The 19,001-nt window shown below is 47.1% G+C and overlaps 1 protein-coding gene across 3 annotated transcripts in view; it reads left to right on the top strand.

The window, feature by feature from the left end:
- Positions 1 to 19,001, top strand: part of PTPN14 (protein tyrosine phosphatase non-receptor type 14) — a 172,058-nt gene that overhangs the window by 145,760 nt on the left and 7,297 nt on the right. For all 3 annotated transcript variants that reach the window (XM_026509139.4, XM_048225480.2, XM_048225481.2), the window contains exons 14-18: positions 3,355 to 3,498; positions 4,873 to 5,091; positions 8,555 to 8,683; positions 10,665 to 10,899; positions 14,707 to 14,870. In XM_026509139.4, coding sequence (XP_026364924.2) covers positions 3,355 to 3,498; positions 4,873 to 5,091; positions 8,555 to 8,683; positions 10,665 to 10,899; positions 14,707 to 14,870 — 891 coding nt within the window. The remainder of the gene's footprint in view (positions 1 to 3,354; positions 3,499 to 4,872; positions 5,092 to 8,554; positions 8,684 to 10,664; positions 10,900 to 14,706; positions 14,871 to 19,001) is intronic.

Here is a 19,001-nt window from a genome sequence, read left to right on the forward strand (position 1 = left end):
TGACTGAGCCACCCAGGCGCCCCTGTAGTTGCTACTTCAAAAAAAATACTTCAGATTACCATTGCCGCTTGTTCTGGAAATTCCCACTCCCTTAAAAAATAAAAAACCATTTCATTACAATTGATCAAGCCCTTCTTGACTTCTCCTCTGAGGCACCACGTCTCTACCATGAGGTGGTTGGTACTTAGGAGCTCCAGGAGAGCTGCAAAGTTAAAATTTGCTCTGAGGGGGTTCGTAGACTCCCTCCCTTTATAAGTCTTCCTGCACCCCAGCGGGTAATCAAGCTGAAGAGAACAGTTAGGGGCCAAAGTTGTAAGGAAGCCACGTTTTGGGGCTCAGGAATCTAATCCGTAGCAACTTTATTACTTCAGACAAGTTTTCGGGACGTTCCCCACAGCCCAGATTTGGCCCTGGGTAGAGTCGTGCTAAGAATCTGGTAGAGGCCTAACTTTTTCCACTTGTTGCAGACCTGGAGGGAAATTGTGAAAGATGTGCTTGTGCCTCTGGCCAGTAAAACCATTTGGCTGGGGGATGGAATGAAACACGGAGGTGGCGCCATGGGAGAGAACTTCCCCAGCTTGGAAAAAGTCCTGTGTTGGTAGAAATAGATTTTCAGCACGTCTTGGCCCCAGAGGCTCCTTTACCACAGCTCAAGAACCTATCAGTCCAAGCATTCGGCCTCACTGTTTCCCCTTCTGATTTGATATTGGCCATCTCTGTCCTCTCGTCTTGTTACCTGTGTTCAGCAAAACCCCGGATCCAAAGCCATGGCCCTGACCCCCTACACAGAGCTTCACGCACCATCGCGGAGATGTAAGGGAGTTTCCACTGTTTTTCCACGTGCTCACCCACCCCATCCGTACGGATAACAGTGAATAACTCATTTCACCCCTTAATTGTATGTGGCTCAGGAACATTGTTACCCCATCCCTACTTCATTTTCCATTGATTTTTTTTTTTTCCCCCAAATGATGTATACTCAGGAGCTCAGGGACTGCTGCCCTTGGCTGGTGTCTTGACCTTAGAGAAGAACTAGGAGGTTCTTCCCTGAGCCGCTGTGCCGGTGAGGTGGTGACAGTGCCCGTGGCTCTGAAGGTTGGGGTGGTTCTCCATCTGCTCTTTTCTATGAAGGAACATCCCCCCACACCCTTCCCGTATCCCAGACGCTCCTCTGCCCTCCCCACCACGGGCGGCTTGTGCCTGGCTTGTTAGAAGGCTGTCCAGGCGTCTCTAGGATAAGAAAACAGTGAGAAAATTGAACCAAAGGGGAACTGGAGGGGGACAGGTATGGTGAGAATGTCCCCTGTGGGCAACTCTCCGTAATTTTGGAGCCACTTGTCTGTTTGATGGATGATTCAGGCCTGCTGTTGGGATAGCTCCTCCTTCCGGCTCCTGCTGCTGCCTTGAGGAAATGTCACTGTTTGTCGCCCCTGAACCCGAAATCAGGTGCCAGGAAGAGAAAAGGCCAAATCAGATTTTTGAGTTATTTATATTTTTTGTCTGGTAACAAGCTGATAGGATAAGTGAGAAGGAACTAAGAGAAATTGTTTCTCACTGGGGTTTCGGTGTTCTCGAGATAACTAGTAATCCTTTCCTGAGAAAGACAAGTTAGTTACTTGTTGCCTTAGGCCTTGTTAGTGTCACCTTAGGGTACAGGTGGGAAGGAAGCAGAAAGACTGTTTGGAGGACCTTAGGGACATTTTTTTCCAACATGATTGCTTTTCTCAGAATTTTGCAGAGGGAGTGAAATGTTCCCAGTTAAAAGAGGTAACAGCAGAGAGAAAGGGAACAAACGAAAACCCCAAAATTGAAATCCAGAATCTTCAGAATCCTCCTGGGATTGAGAAGCCAGGGCCATTCTTTTGGTGGAAGGTGAATCGGCACTTTTCTCACTTTCTCACAGTTTGTCTTCCTCTGAGGTAGATGTTGCTTTAGTTTCTCTGCTGGGTCGGCCCTGTCAATGAAGCATCTCGTCGGTGGCGATCACTCAGAAAGGCCCGAGCTCCGTTCTGACTGTAGGTGACACTGAGAGGCTGACGGGATGCCTGTGGGGTTGTATTGCCCGCCCGTCTCCCCACTCTTGGAATAATCCACTCTTTGTCCTCTGCCAGCACCACGGCTCCATCACCACACCTCTCGGGGGAGTAAACTTATAAATGATAGACTCAGGAAAAAAATACCTGAAGCTTGAAGAGAAACCAGGGATAAGATGACCCCCTCACCTGTGGCAGCCAAAGGACTCTACAGAGTGGTTTTGCTTCTGTTAGGATCAAAATCTTAAATGCTGTTAGGGTCCGCTGCTTGTAAGCTTTCGGAAGTCCCGCGATTCTTCTGCCTTCTAAGGCAAAACAGTTTTGGGGAAGCGCTCTCACTGGCTTGCCTGAGTAAAAGGAGATTTCTTTCATACCTCAGTCTGTTCGGGGGGCATCAGGAAGCTCGGCAGTAGACGTAACAACCAGAACTCTGACTGATCCAGTTTCAGAATGTTGGTGCAGGTGAGGGTGGGGAAGAAATGAAAATGTCACAAACAAGGGCCACGCGTTGGCCTCCAGCCCTTTCCGGGAATGGGCTGCTCAGCCCCCAAATCCATATTCTCCCATAGCTGCGTCCCATTCAGTAATGTCCCACCGTGGTCATTGGGAGCCATGGTGCCCATTCCTTGGGGCCTTCTGGATGCAGCAGGAAGGGTAGTGCCTCACGGATCATGTCAGACGACCAGAGACTTTGGTGTGGGCCAGTCTGCTAACCCACATCCGCCCTCATATCAGGGCTGATATCCCAGGGACCAGAACTTCCATGTAGGATTGACGTCCTCTATCTCAGTGCCTCAGAACGGACACTGGGGAAGGTTTTTCTTTATGGTTTATGTATCAGGATTTCTTAACAATGCAACAAACAATGTTTATAGGTTTTTTATCATTTGATCTGTGTAAAAGGTCCATCACCCTGACGGGATCAGATAGTTCATGACACTGTTTCTCTTTCCCTCTTCCTGACTTCCTTCAGCCCTTACCTTCCAGAAGTCTCTTGCTTAGTACACAGTTTTGCTTTTTTTTTTTCTCTCTTTTTGAGGGAGCCCTGTGGCAAGGGGGTCTTTGCACGGAGCCTTTGTTCTTACTTGTGCATTCGTTAGTTCATTCATTCATCCATTTTTAGGTAAAAGCTCAGGGTCCCGAGGAACTGGCTTCCGCAGGCACAGTGGGAATAATGGGAAGGCTGTGTCTGAATTTGCCCCACTGCTGGTGATTGTCTGCATTCCTTGGCTGGGGAGTTACAGATTTGGGGAGATTAAAACACATTCCAGCCTTCTACCCGCATAATAAACAATGAGAACATGCCTTTTCTTGCCGCAAGAATCTAGAGAAACAGAAGATGGCAAGCCTGGAGGCGCAGAAGCGGCCGCTCATGCTGGCAGCCTTGAACGGACTCTCGGTCGCCCGGGTCCCGGGGCGGGAAGAGAGCCGAGCTGATGCCACCCGAGTTCCCATGGACGAGAGGGTAAGCGCTGCGCTGGTCCAACGTGTGGTTCAGTCCCTGTGCTCTTGGGATTCCAGAGCTCGCTCCTTGCCCAGACATGCCAGCACTAAGGTTTGTTTGATGAATTAATTCTCCAATTTGAGATTAGCAAGACTCGGTGTGTGCATTGTATTAAATTGATTCTTTTTTTTTTAAATATTTTATTTATTTGACAGAGATAGCGAGGGAGGGAACACAAGCAAGGGGAGAGGGAGAGGGAGAAGCAGGCTTCCCACCGAGCAGGGAGCCCGATGCAGGGCTCAATCCCAGGACCCTGGGATCATGACCTGAGCCAAAGGCAGATGCTTAACGACTGAGCCACCCAGGTGCCCCTATTAAATTGATTCTTTCCAGCATCTCCAGTTCCTTAGTCAAGTTGGCGCAGTGACGTCTGCCTCACGGGACCAGCCCCCTAACAAGCTGCGTGGCCTTGGTCTAGTCACTCCATTTCTTTGGGCCTGTTTCTATTCTTGCAAAACGAGGAAGTTAAGCCATTACGGTAGCTCTCAACCTCTATGAATTTTGGAAACCATTATCCTTTCTTAGGGAGTGATTATCTTACCCATACATTTATAGAATTCTTTTAATAGACCGTCCCCTTGTTTGGCTATAAAACGTGGCTGATTTATAATTGTTAGGAAAATGCATGGTGAGAACTTTGGTTTTGAAAAGTGGGAAGAAGCTGCCTGCTAGTGTTTTAGAGGTGAAGAAAGGTATTCCTTTAGTTCTTAGAAGTTACTGTCCGGTTAAGAAATATGTGTAAATTTAATAGAGTGCTAGTAACATTTCCATTTGAGACTTCTGCCAGTATATATGAAGCATTAGAAAGGTTTAAACCTTTCTAGAAGGGACTTTAGCGGAATCATGTAATCCAGCGAATACCATGTGTTTGTAATTAGTAATTTGGCCATGGGAAAATAAAAGACAGGATCTCATCCTCAGAAATAGGAACTGTGGACCAGTATCATCTTAAATTTAGCTCAAAAAAACCCCCCCAAAACCACACCTGCTCTGGAAGTGGAGAAAAGGATGTTTGGATAATTGGGATGAGCAATTAGTCCTTCTTATCACTAGGACTTTAAACAGAGGTGTTAATAACGAAAATATTGATTTTGAATTTCACTTCTTGCCTGGCCTTACTGACCACTTCTGTCTAAAGTGTGAGTGAGAAGGAAGTGGGTTATTGGGCCAGAGAAACTAGCAGTATGGTGAATAAGGAGACCAAATAACCAAGCATTCGTTGTAGCTCTTGAAACTACTTATTAACACGATCACTGTAAATATTTCAAGGGATCTGACTCATTGGAGTTTTTGGGTAAGGTAATCCGGAGAGCTGAAGATTAATTTCTGTTGCAGTTCAGGACCCTGAAGAAAAAGCTAGAAGAGGGAATGGTGTTCACAGAATATGAGCAAATTCCAAAGAAGAAGGCGAATGGCATTTTCAGCACCGCTGCTCTGCCCGAAAACACCGAGCGAAGCCGCATCCGCGAGGTGGTCCCCTACGAGGAGAACAGAGTGGAGCTGATCCCGACCAAAGAGAATAATACAGGTTACATCAATGCCTCCCATATCAAGGTGAGAAGGGGAGCGTGTTGGGGAGGCTCGTGGACGACTGCTGGGTTAGAGGTAAAAATGCAGGGAGAAAAAAATCGTAGGGCTCCGAGGGAGCATCTTGGCTCGTCCCCAGCCCCCGAGGGAGTGTTTTTGAACTCCCGTGCGTCTTAGCCAACTGGAAGGGCATGTCTATCACTGCAGAGAGAAGCAAGCCTCGCAGCCTCCGGGAAAACCCCAGGTCAGCTATTTCTGCAGCCCGCTCCCCACCGAGGATTTTAGTTTTTCCTCTCTCTTTGTTAGAACTCCCTAAACGCTCACGAGGAAAAGCCCAGGATTGTCCTCTTTGGTTCGTAATGGGCACACGGTGGAGACTTTGGAAGTCGCAGGCACCGTGTTTCTCCTGTCATTGCAGCTTTTTGGATGTTCAGGAGCCACAGAAACTTACCGATTCTCCCTGGTACTGCCACGGGTTACGTGCTGTCCCACCGAAGTCCCGAATTTGCATGTTATTTAGGAGAGCGGACGTACTGAAACACAAGCCATAAAGGTGTGGTTGGTAGTGAACTCTGCAAGATTGGCCGCGTTATTCAGTGTGTGAATATCATTAAATTTTTGCTAGTATTTTGGATACTCAGATCTTCATATCTCAGTATTTCATCAACTTTAAAATTAGCGTAGCTCGCCCCCAGCTAGAATTTAGAGTTCTAGATACATGTGTCTCTGGTTCAGTGTTTCCTAAACGGCTTCCCTTCCTCAGTCTTCCTAGTAATAGAATGTCAGTGTATGTGCACTGATCTCCAAAGTGGGAGAAGTTATTCACATACTGATACTATAGCAGGGTGTGTTGTTTCGTTTTGGTTTTTAAGATTTTATTTATTTATTCGACAGAGATAGAGACAGCCAGAGAGAGAGGGAACACAAGCAGGGGGAGTGGGAGAGGAAGCAGCAGGCTCCCAGCGAAGGAGGGAGCCCGATGTGGGGCTGGATCCCAGGACCCTGAGATCAGGCCCCGAGCCGAAGGCAGACGCTTAACGACTGAGCCCCCCAGGCGCCCCTACAGCACAGTGTTTTTAAATAATACACAGTTCATGTTAATAGTCTTTTATGATCATAACCTTAGAAATCTGTGTCTGGCCTTGTTGGGAGTTATTCCTTTTCTTCATTGGACTTTCCGACTGTAGCTGAATTTTTTTTTTTTTTAAGATTTTATTTATTTATTTGACAGGCAGAGAGGCAGCCAGCGAGAGAGAAAGCACAAGCAGGGGGAGTGGGAGAGGAAGAAGCAGGCTCCCAGCGGAGCAGGGAGCCCAATGTGGGGTTCGATCCCAGGACCCTGGGATCACGCCCTGAGCTGAAGGCTGACACTTAACGACTGAGCCCCCCAGGCGCCCCTGTAGCTGAATTTTTGGTAGATCCCTTTGAGCTTCTAAAATCCAGCCAGAGGTCTGCTGCGTGTATCCCTTGTAATAGTTGGAGGACAGAATAGGAAAAGAATACTGTGGTTGGACGTAGGGGTTTTGTACACAGAGCATAGATAACTACACGTATATTTTCAAGTACCAGAAAGTACTGTCAAAAAATATGGAGGAGTAACTATTATGGATCATATTGAGTATTTTAGTCCCATTTTTGAGAGTAAGAACTAAAACCATAAAAACTATAAAACATTTCCTGGGCTTAATTTAGATGATGAAATAATAACCAAAATCACGAATCAAACAAAGCTGCAAATCGCACAGCTGCCCCTTGGTAGAATGTCTTTGGAATAGGACATGGCGATACTGTGCTGTCTTCTTCTTTGGGCCAAATGTCCTTCATCATTTTCCATCTGCTGTCTGGAAGAGCTGTCACTCTGCATCAGCTGCGCCCATTGGGTGTCGTTAACAGAAGCGTCCCCTTCCTCTATATTCTCCGAGGCTTACATTTCATCTCGTGGATCGGGTTAGACATGGGTGCATTTAATAGACCCATAGAGCTTGCAAGAACTTGTCCTTGCGTTTTTGAGTAGAGTTGTATATCTTGCCAGTGTTTTCTCCCTGGGTTCCAAGCAGCTATTAACACAGAGCAGAGACTGATTTGCTCCAGCGGTAGAATCATCACATCTGTGAAAATCTACCTCAGTAGCGTTGGTCGTTGCGTTTTTAATGCAGTTTTTAATGCTCTCCTGTCAATACTTGGAATTTGCTGAAAGGCCCCAGGCAGCCGCATACTCTGGAAGTATTTATGGTTCCTATATGTTGGGTGCCAGAGAGGCTAATGTTGAAAATCACAATTCCACAGATAAATGAAACTCCTAGCCAGCCAGCCAATATATGAATGTTATCTCCCACCAGTACTTGGAAAATGGATTCTGCTTGCCAGCTTTGACCTAAACATGTCTTGTGTAATGAGACAATAACTGACATTGTTTTTGTTGGAATCGAGTTTAGTATATAGTTTCATAAAGTAAATGAGGGAAAAAAGTTTCAAACAATGATCAGTTCATGCTCCAAGAACTATCTTGAGATTTGCGTTGGTGGACGTCTGAGGAGGCCTGACTTTGCACCGGAATGGAAAGAAACACAGAACACCCCCGAAGGGCACGATTTCACCCTGACAGCAGGACCTTCAACACTTTGGGCACCGCTTACTCAGGATTCTCTGCCACTAATACCTAGAGCTGCACAATTATCCTCCCAAGATCCCCTGGCTGCGTGGGGCTCTACTTTTATTATCTAGAATCATCTCATGACTCCCAAGTTGGTTTGGATACTGTGGTGCTGCACAAGGGGGAAGTTAACAGTCAGATATCATGTATTGTTGGTGTAAGTACCTTCGTAACACCTGTGCCGTGTATGGCGCCGTGGAGTTGCGGGAACGACGGGCGTTTGTGACACGGTTCATAGCAGGTCATGGGCGCAAAGACATCGCTTCCAAAGGCATGTTGTTCCATGGTACACTTTTTTTTTTTTTATCGTGTAAATGAATGCCGGAGAGTACTGTGCCCCAGACTGTGGGTCACAATATAATAGTGGGCTGTGAAATCAATTTAGTAATCAGGAACCTCTGTGTGTGTGTGTGTGTGTGTGTGTGTGTGTGTGTGTGTGTGTGTGTGTGTGTTTTAAAGGAAATAGACTAGATAGGAGGAAAGAATAGAAATGATCAGAGTACATTGTACATAGTAAGTACAAGTGTTGTTAGGTTATACACACCCATAGGGTCATGTGCTGTGTGTGTGTGTGTGTGCATGTTTTTAACACTCACTAGTTTGTATATAATTACTGTAAATTACAGACAAAAAAATCGGTGTATTTTAATAGGCTTGGGTGGCAAAAAGTATTTTCATGGGAGAATGTGTCACCAGCCTTTTCGATAATGGCACAAACCCATTTGGCCTAAAAAATATTACCCAAGGTTTTCAGGTAGAGACAGATGGACCCCTGGTCAGCAGACAGTGCTGTCCTGGATTCGGGGTTCATTTACCCTTGCTTTCCTTGGTTTCCAGGTGGTGGTTGGTGGGGCAGAATGGCACTACATAGCCACTCAGGGGCCCCTGCCACACACGTGCCACGACTTCTGGCAGATGGTGTGGGAGCAGGGAGCGAACGTGATCGCCATGGTCACCGCGGAAGAGGTAAGGACAGCCGTCTGTTCCGGGGGGGCGGGGGGGGCCTCTGGTGACCTCGGTGCCTCATCCTACTTCCTACAGCACCATTTCTCTGCGAATCTTTTTTCTCTCTGGCACGCGTTTCTTTTCTCTTCTCCCACATAGATTTGTTTTATTTCCCAAAGATAATTTATTGTCGTATCCCATTTTCCTCCAGCTCTCTAACGCTTTTCCTTAGACTGCCATAAACTAAAATCAATCAGACAAACAACTAAGAACCAAACTTCGGTGCAGCCAGCTCGCTCCTGTGCGCCAAACAAAGCACTCATCTTTCCCATGGAATTTGAGGGAAAACTTTGGGGCTGCGGTGGGTAAATCAGCACGCATTCCCAGCCTCAGGCATGGCCAGCCCCACACGCCTTCATGCTTATCAGCTGAAAAGAGACCAGAAACTCTTGTTCCTGTAGAGGTCTCTATTCTTTGGGGAGAGGGGAAAAAAAATCTGTTTCTTTCTTTGCCAAGTCAAACATGGTTTTTCTGTTGTAACTAGAGAACTCTGCGTGGTATTATAAAAACTGGCACACGCCTCCGGTCAACCTAGCAGTTTGCTCGGAGCTCACTGTCTTTAAGGGAAGAAGTTGTGTATTTCTTCTCTTGTCACGTTCTCTCTTTTTTTTTTTTTTAACCACTTCCTTTTTTTTCCTTTCATGAAATTTTATTGACGTTTTGAAGTCATTTAGGGAGCAGCTTCATCTGTCTTTCACCAGTATCTAAGGCATACCCCCTTCCTTCAAATTTTTAAAGGCCGGGAGCAGAGTGAACTGGGAAAAAAGAAGAAAAAAAAAAGTCACATTTCCTTCATTGTTCTGAGCAGTTGCTTTCCAGAACAAGCCCTTAAGCAGAGAGTGGTGAAAGGCACTTCAGGCCCTAAAGCCAGTGGTACTTCTCTCTCAGCTGACCCGTTTGACCTTCCCACGAAGAGTAAATTCTCCATAAAATCTCTAGAATCGTCTTATCAAATCGCATTACTGGAAGGGATTCATTCAACTCAAGGCAGTGGGTCGTCGGTGCTGACCTCGGGCATGGTGGCCGACAAGACAGGCATGATCCCTGTCCTCAGGGAGCTGCTGTCCTAGCGGGAGGGACCATCCAAAATGAACAAATGAAGCTCCGTAGGGGTCACGGCTGCGAAGGAAGCGGAAGGGGTGGTGGGATAGAGACTGGTGGGGGTGCTACTTTCAATTGGACGCACAGCCAGGGGCCCTCCAAGGAGGTTGCAGCTGAGCTGAAACCCGGGCGACCAGAAGGGGCCAGCGTGACAGACACGAAGGCTGGTGATCTGTGTGGCAGCCAGAGGCTGACAGTCTCTTGGAATTTGTAATCCACTTGGCCACTCAGAAGTGATAGAAATGAAAGCCTCAGCTAAACCGACTTTCACAGGGTTGGTCAGTAAAAGAGGCAGGTGTGCTTCAGACTGGAGACTCGTTCATGCAGATAATCAGGGCGGGAGCGTTGGTGTCACCCGTGGGTGTGTGGCTTTACGCGGGGAGCCATCAGGGCTCCTGGGAGGAGTAGCCCCAGTGCTCGGGCCCCCTCCCACAGCTCTGCCCGCGGCTCAGCCCTCCTCCGGCTCCTCCCACCTCCTGCTCTGGGGCTCCTTCCAAGCCACCGTCTGATCCACTCGCCACTCCACTGGTAGAACTGTGCAAACCTCAAAAATAGACCCCGTTTTGTTCCTGCCTCTGGTCCCTCTGCACTAGCTCTTCTTTCTCAAGTTCAGCTGCAACTCAGTGGTCAGTCTTTGGAATATTTCCTTGGTGTAACTACCATCGTGAAGGTTATTAGGTCTTAGCTTCAATTCAGGGGATCCCCTCTGTGATGGAGACTGCACAGTGTCCTGAATTAGTGACCTAGAAGCTACTCATTTCCTCCGTCCTCAGATTTTAAGATGAAGAGGATAAGAGCTTCCCCTGACTTATTTCCGATTTTGCTTTTGTGTGTGATTCAGGAAGGTGGAAGAACCAAGAGCCACCGATACTGGCCCAAACTGGGTTCCAAGCACAGCTCCGCCACTTATGGCAAGTTCAAGGTCACCACAAAGTTCCGAACAGATTCTGGTTGCTATGCAACCACAGGCTTGAAGGTCAAGCACCTTTTGTCTGGGCAGGAAAGGACGGTGTGGCATTTGCAGTATACGGACTGGCCAGATCACGGCTGCCCAGAGGACGTCCAAGGATTTTTATGTAAGTTTTTTCTTCCCAGTCAAAATTTTACCACCTGCATCAATGGTCTGATCAGTCGGAAGGGAAAGGGAAAGAGAGGATGCTTTCTCCTAAGTGGCAGAAGTATTATGTCATTGAAATACATGTCCCTCCATATGGTATGAACAGAGAAGAATAATACGTGTCATTTATCACAGTCTCCTTACCTTTTCCCCAAATAAGCTGAAACTGTGGTAAACTAGTTCGTTCTATCTTGATGTAGGCCTGTAGGTAGTCATTAATAAATGGCTACTCTGACGATGTCACTTGTCTGACCCTTGAAAACATGCTAAGTGAAAGAAACCAGACACAAGAGGACAAATATTATGTGATTCCATTTTAATGAAGTATCCAGAATAGAAGACTTCACAGAGGTAGAAAGGGTGGTAGAGGTTCGAGGGACCAGGGGAACGGGGGGAAGAGGAAATAGGAAGTTGTTATTTGATGGGTACAAAGTTTCTGTTTGAGGCAATGAAAACATTCTAGAATGGGTACTGGTGATAGTTACACACAACCCTGTGAAAAACACTTATTTTTTTTTTTTTATTGTTCATGGGGGTTTGCAGCTCATAAGCCCTGCATTTCCCTTCCCAATAGCAGAAATCTCAATGAGTACTTTCTGATTACGTCTGATTAAGATACTGGGGATTATTGAAATCAGCTTGTTTTTGAAACTATCATTTTTGAATTCATCCTTTTATATATATATTTCTGAGTATGGTTTTCTTCGAAGCTCGTTGACCTACAATATCTGCAGTACTGTATTTGAAAAGCCAGAAACAGAGTGCGTGCCCACTGCTCCGTAGGCTGTGGGTGAGGCTTTAGGTGCCGGAGGCCGGCTCTGTGTGGGAGGCACTCACGGTCTCCTGAGAAAGGCAGGCCAGGGAGGACAGGCCGGAGGTGAGATCTGACACTGCCATCTGCTTTTTGGGGATGGCTACAATGCTCCCCTTCCTTTTCCACAGTCTCACGTAATTGTCCTGCACTCGTGGGGACACCCCATTCCTTCCTCCCCCGGTGAGGCCGTGGGCTCTCGGCAGACTCAGTCCCTGCTGTGTGGGTGACGCTCTGGCTGACAGAAGACAACAGTGGGAACATCATCTGGATATTGGAGACCGTCAGACCCTTGATTTTATCTTGGTACTCACTTAGAATGGAGGTATGCAGAGAGGAGAAGGGAGAGAGAGAATAGGTTTTCAAGAACCTAAAAGTCCCATTTCACAGGTTCCAGTGGGAAGCGCTGATGCGTACCCGTTCACTGACACAAGTACTTCATTTCCCAGCGGGGCAGTGACGACGGGACTTCGAGCGGGGTGGCCACTGACAGAGAACAGAAGGGTGATGGGAACCAAAGGACACAGAGCAAGATCTAGAGAGGGTTAGTGCCTCACCTGAGGTCACACAGTTATCTGCAGCTCAGAATATTCATAAAGAGGGCAGGGACCTTTGAAGAACTTTCTTTCCTCCTAACAGTGCTCTTTTTAATTTTTTTTTCTGGTAATCTTTTGCTAATTGATTTACTAGAATTCTCTCCAAGATGCAGAAAGTGGAAACAATAAAAATAGATCCGTTTGATGATTGGCAAACAGTCAATAGACTCAATCTGATAGAAGATTCAGTCGATAAAGTGATTAAAATTATAGTCTGATCTCAATCAGAACCAATTTAAGGAAGTCCCATCTAAATTACTGAAAAACATAGAAAATTTTTTAAAAGATTTATTTTTATTATTTTAGAGAGAGGGTGTGCGGGGTGGGGGGGTGGGAAGAGGCAGAGGGAGGGGGGAGAGAGAATCTCAAGCAGACTCCCTGCTGAGCACAGAGCCCCACGCGGGGCTCGATCTCACGACCCTGAGATCATGACCTGAGCCAAAACCAAGAGTCAGATGCGTAAGGCACTAAGCCACCCAGGTACCACCATAGAGAATTTTTTTTTTTTTAAGATTTTATTTATTCATTCGACAGAGATAGAGATAGCCAGCGAGAGAGGGAACACAAGCAGGGGGAGTGGGAGAGGAAGAAGCAGGCTCATCGCGGAGGAGCCTGATGTGGGGCTCGATCCCACAACGCCGGGATCACGCCCTGAGCCGAAGGCAGATGCTTAACTGCTGTGCCACCCAGGCGCCCCCCATAGAGAATATTTTTAAACAATGTAAGTTTATTTATGTTTCTAAGAAACCCAGTGTCCGGGGGGCCTGGGAGGTCTTCAAAATGTTGGATCTTCTGGGTTCTTAGGAATTTAAAAAGATTCTTGCCTGTGCTTAAATTAGATTCCCTGGAGGCAGGGGACTCAGGGCACATTGTCGCCCAGCCTGGAGAAGTCTTCACTGAATTACAGCTTAAGAACTTTATTAACGTGACTGCTAGAGAAAGTATCCATTTTAATCCAGTTTCTCTGTGTTTTGTGAAATTCCGTGTGGTGGTAGCATCTGCTTTATGGATCAATATTCCTTTTCCTTCTTAAATTTAGCATGAGGAAAAAACCCTCTCTTTTGCGTGTGAGCGTTGCCTTTTTTGACAGTGTGTACAGAGCGCCACCAAATTGCTTTCCCCTCTTACAGAAAAATTGTGAGAATTCCACACACGATATTTAGCTCACGTTGGTCCCGGATGCTAACTACTCTGCCCGGTCATCTCCGATTGCCTTCCCTCTGTTTCGTTTTGTTGTAGCTCATTTTACATTACTGGTGGTGATGGTGATGGTGGTAATCGTTTATTCGGGTAGCCTACTTCAGATGACTTTGTAATTGCATAAGGTGATAAAAGCACAAATAGGAGTTCGTATTAATTGTATGTAAACAGATGCTTCTGAGTTACAAGACGGGTTTGACCTCACTTTTTTTTTTTCTCTCCAACAATTCGAGCGCTTCCGCAGTCTTGTTTACAGTGCTGCGTTGGGATGAGGTTTTCTGAGTATCAAGAGCCTTCAAATCGTTCTCTCCCCTGAGCTAGCTACTATAAAATCTCTGTTACTAATTGCCTTTGTCCGGTCCTTGGACTGTATGAGGATTACAATTTTATAGACTTTTCCTTTTTTTCATGACCATGAACAAGAGAAGTCGTTAAGGCTTGTGCTGCTGTAATTTTTCATTCGTGCCCCATTGGAATAGTGAGCAGACCCCCACACAGCCCTGCCGAGCCGGGCAGATGTCAGGAGGGATGCAGGAGGTGACAGGACCCCTCCACTCCACACACACGTCGCCTCCAGAAAGGGGAGGGCTCATCTTGAGCTGCTAACGTAACCACGTGGAATCTAAGCTGAGAAGCAGGGCTCCCCCCCCCAAGTCTATTTTTAAATCTAAAAACAAAGTCAAGCCTCAGTTGACATTCACTCATTCAGTGAGGGGAAGGAGGAAGGGGCAGATGGATGCTCTTTCCACCAGAAATTGGCTCTGACAGGCGGGCGTTTCAAGGGGACCTAGCTGGTGTTCTGATCCCAGTCTGTTAATAGTAGGAATTGCTGTAAGTAATGTCGAGAATCATCTGCTTGGGGGACTTTGGGATTTGCGGAGGGGAAAACAGAATTTAATTTTTAAAAAAGAACTATTTAATTTAAAGAACAAATTCTCCCGTGGACTAATTGACTCCCAGCTGGTCCTTTCTGGATCCAGGACTGTATGGCGGGTACCAGCCAAATAATTAGTGTCTTGTAAGAACTGTAAATTATTGTCACTTAAAAAAGAAAAAAGAAAGAAAAAGATTCACCCTTGGTTTTTTTCCTCCCCCTCCTCCTCCTCGTATGCAAAGCCATGTAGGACTTTGGTGACGGGATTTGCACTGTGTCTTGCAGCCTACTTGGAGGAGATCCAGTCGGTCCGTCGCCACACCAACAGCATGCTAGAAGGTACCAGGAGCCTGCACCCCCCGATCGTCGTCCACTGCAGCGCCGGGGTGGGGCGGACCGGCGTGGTCATTCTTTCCGAGCTGATGATCTACTGCCTGGAGCATAATGAAGTGAGTCATTCAAGGCTTTCCTGAATACTCCACCTTGGGGACCAGTCTACACCGCAGCCAGACCTGCCCCTGGGCCCTTTTCATTTCCAGGGCTTCATTTCCTGTCTTCTGACTAGAGTTTTCCAGATCCATGATTGGCCTCTGACATTTACAGCCTTTCTTATCTTTCGCCTTTCTCCGCTCCGTGTAGACACGCAGACAGCACACAGGAGAAAGAGATGAAAGTGTGAGATAGGAAACATGGAGAAAGTCTGATCTGCATCACATGTGCTTCCAGAAGTCTGTGGTGTTTTGCAGCCGGTCTGGTTTTATTGTGGGTCATCTTCCACGGTGGTGATCTGGTCACCGGGAGTCTAGAGGCGACTTGCGTTTCTGGGAAGTGTTTTGGCTGAAATCCTATGTGAAAATGTGTGTAGTTGATCCCTGTCTTTCATTCTGCAGAGAGAGGTTTCATTTGGAGGGTGGCTTGCTCTCGTCTGGACCGGCAGTGGGGTGGCGCAGCAGGGTAGAGAACCTGAGCGCACAGACACGGCCTGCCCTTGCCAAGGCTGGGCACCTCGCTCTCCTCCCCACCAGAGTGGGCTGCGGCTGAGCCTGCTGCTCGAGTCAGGGACTCGTACAGAGGGGCTTTTGATTTCACGGCGATGAGATCAAATCAAATCCAAGGCCGAAGACCCATTCTTCTGCCTTCTATTCACACGGGTTTTCGGGGGTTTCAGATGGCTTTGCTGATTTTGTTGATGTTCTTAGTTGGGGGTCTTCAGAGCAGCCGTGTAGAGAAGCCAGGCACGTGTCAGTCGCCCTGTTTTACAGAATTGGAAACTGAGGCCCAGAAACAACTTAGTGACTTGTTCCGTGCCACATGGCTCTCAAGCAGTGGTGCTAAGGTGAGAAGTGAGGCCTTCTACCTCCCGGTCCCGAGTTCTTTCCTGTCTTCCCTCTGCCGGCAGATGCCAAGTGCCATTGGTTCTTGTTCTGTTCCCAGACTACACCGCTCGGAGAATCCAAGGAAACTTTGGCAGTGGCTCATTAGTTGTTAAATTAGGGAATGTGACAGTGCACGTTCTGTGAAAGAATTGATACAATCTTCGTGTTTACGCCATAGTACCAGTGGTTTGAAAATCAGATTAAATATTGCCCCACGAAATTTCTTATATTGAAACTTCTAGGAAAACAATAAATACCAAGTTTGGACATGTTCAAAGGATTTTTAAACTCTGCCTATACAAAGCTCCTTTTGGAAACTTCCAATCCATATATATGTAGGTGCTACTAAAAAGTAGCATCCATGGGGCACCTGGGTGGCTCAGTCGGTTGGGCGTCCGACTCTTGGTTTCAGCTCAGGGCAGGATCTTGGGGTCATGGAATCAAGCTCTGCGCTTAGCGGGGAGTCTGCTTCTTTCTCTCTCCCTTTTCCTCTGCCCCACCCTGCTCGCATGCTCTCTCTCTAAATGAAGTAAATCTCTAAAAAAAAAAAAAAAGTAGAATTGGGGTTATACCAAAAGCGGCCTCTTTTTAAAAACAAACATTCTGTTGATGAGCAAAATGCCCATTGCAGAATTAGCTGAGACTACCTAACAGGAATTTGGTCATCTTCTGTGAGTTTTTATCCTTTTGTCTCACATCATGAGATTTCTTGATTATTTGCTCCCCTGTCCCTTCTAGAAGTCTCTAGAAGGGTCTAGGAGACTGAATAGCTTGCCACACTGAGTTCCAAAGTGACTCAGTGCTGGGGAGATGGGAAAAGAGAAAGTAGAATCAGGGTATGTATGACCTGAGTATATCCAAGTTCCTCCGGAGACACCAGTGGGCTCCAGAGGAGGAGAAAGGGCCTATCGTCATCTCCTCCCCACTTAGCCATCTTATCACCCCCGTGTGTCACTGTCTTCCCCACAGTCCCCTTGTGTTCTCCATTCCTTGTGAACTCTTCCTCTGCCCACCCCCTGCTCCTTCTGTCCGTCTTGTCTGACATGAAAGATGGTTCTGTTCTGAGCTCTTTGGAGACCCATCAAAAGCTGAGCCTCAGTAATGTGATAACATGAAGGCTCACTGGCCACCAGATGTTACTGGCCCAGTAGAACATAAACAGCCCATGTCTGAGCCAGTGTGGTACTGAGTGAGGGATTCAGCCATTAGGGCCTTGCATGGACTTGGGGAGGGCTCAGGGTGATTAAATTCTCTACAGTGTGTCCAAACACAGTGGATTTCCTCAATGCCCAGTTGCACGCCAGTACATTCTTTGCTGGAACACGGTCAGTCCAAAAAGGACTTCTGTTCCCATTGATATTCAAAGATAGCAAGATGACTCATATTGTTCACTTCCCTTTCCCTAGCACAAATGTAGCCAGCCTTATCTGCCCCATTTCCCATCTCTGCTCTTGGTAGATGGTTAGGGAGAAAAAAGTTTTCTACTTTGTTCTGCTTCAGGCCTGGCTAGTAGGACCCAAACCCTTATTTCAAGAGAAGAGGGGAACATGTTCAGTTTGTTTGTTTCCTAAGCAAAGATTTTGACAAATAAATGTGAAATTGTGTGTTCCGTTTTTTTCCTCTTTAAACATCCCTGCCTTCTTAACATGGCTTCTGGATTTAGCAAACTTTATATTTTAGTCTGTAATCCGTACAGTTTTAGTTTTGTCAGTGAAATGCCTTTTCTTTTTCCTGGGATAAAGATGATGCAGTCCGGTTAGGTAGCTGTGAGGTGGGGGTGGGAGGGACCTCCCAGGCTACTCTGACAAAACTCTTTGCAGCCCACCACTTTGGGTCACTGGATGTTAGCTTGACATTTTAATGCCTATACTTTTTTTTTTTTTTTTTAAGGAAGCACTAGTTTTATGGTTTGCGATACTCTCCTTTGCCTGCCGCCCCTCCCCCTCGATTTAGCTCTCTGTCCTAGATTAGCTCATTATAAAAGGTTCGGTTCTCACTAGCCAAATAACGAGATGTCTTATCTTGCTGCTTTTCTGAGGAAGTTATCCCTTCTTTGTGGAGTAGAGAGGAGAAAATGCCTTCTAGACAAGACTGAGCAAACACCAGCTGCTGCGTGATTCCTTGGGGTTAGGGACAGTGGACAGCAGAGACTCTGGGAGTGAATCTTCAAGGTAACGAGGATTCTCGTTGATTACCAGGGGGAACTTTGTCTTGTCTCTAGACTGCCGCTTATCAGATAATATACTGTCTTCAGGGCTGCTCTTGCAGGCTCTGAGATGGTAATGACCATGATGGTGGGTGGGGCTGGGGGTGGTGGAGGTAGAGGCAGTGGGTGTGATGATGGTGCAGGAGATGACGGTGGTGTAGGAGATGATGGTGATGGAAGTGGCGGAGGTGGAAGGGATGATGACACAGTGACAATATTACAGTAACAACCACCAACCTATAGTGAATGTTCACCACGTGCCAAGACCATTCTAGGAGCCGTACAACTCAAGTAGCCTTCCCAGTAACCCGATGACAGAGGTCCTGGTGACGCCCTTGTGTGACAAAGAGATTCTGAGGCACAAGTAGATGAAGGGACACATCGCTGTCCCACAGCCAGGAAGTGTGAAGGCCGGGTTTGGCAGATGAAGCCTGACCCGAGCCTGCGCTCTTCACTTCTGTGTGACCCTGCCTCCCTGCCAGACCCTTGACGGGAATGGGGGAGAAGCAGCTTTAATCTGTCCTTGTATCTTCAGCGCCCAACTCAGTACTGCTCATCGAGCATTAGGCTCTTACATCAGTTCGCTAGCAGGTGCCTGTGGGCTCTGCGTCACGGTGTCAGTTACCTTGGAGTGCCACGTAGGCAGAGACCCCCTAGTTCGAAGCTTATGCTATAGGCTGTGTACTTTGACTAACAATTTGAGGATTCACGTGCCTTTTTCTCTTTCCTGATTACTGGGGACTTTAAATCTGTGGTGTGCATTATTTAACTGTTTTTGGAGAAGAGCAACCAATCAGGCTGGCGTGTCCTGTGTCATAGCGACACAACGTTTGGAAGTAGCTGAAATGACTCGTAAAAGTAAAGACACACAGCTGAGTTTGTTTCCTGGGGGCAGAGCTCGCAGAGTAGGGGCAGTGTGCTGAGGCCATGCTGGCTTTGCCGACGCCATGATACTTCTGCTCTGACTGGTCCAGGAGGATGGAAACGACTCGACTGAG

This window comes from Ursus arctos, unplaced genomic scaffold (assembly GCF_023065955.2).
Source record: "Ursus arctos isolate Adak ecotype North America unplaced genomic scaffold, UrsArc2.0 scaffold_2, whole genome shotgun sequence".
NCBI classification, from domain to species: domain Eukaryota; kingdom Metazoa; phylum Chordata; class Mammalia; order Carnivora; family Ursidae; genus Ursus; species Ursus arctos.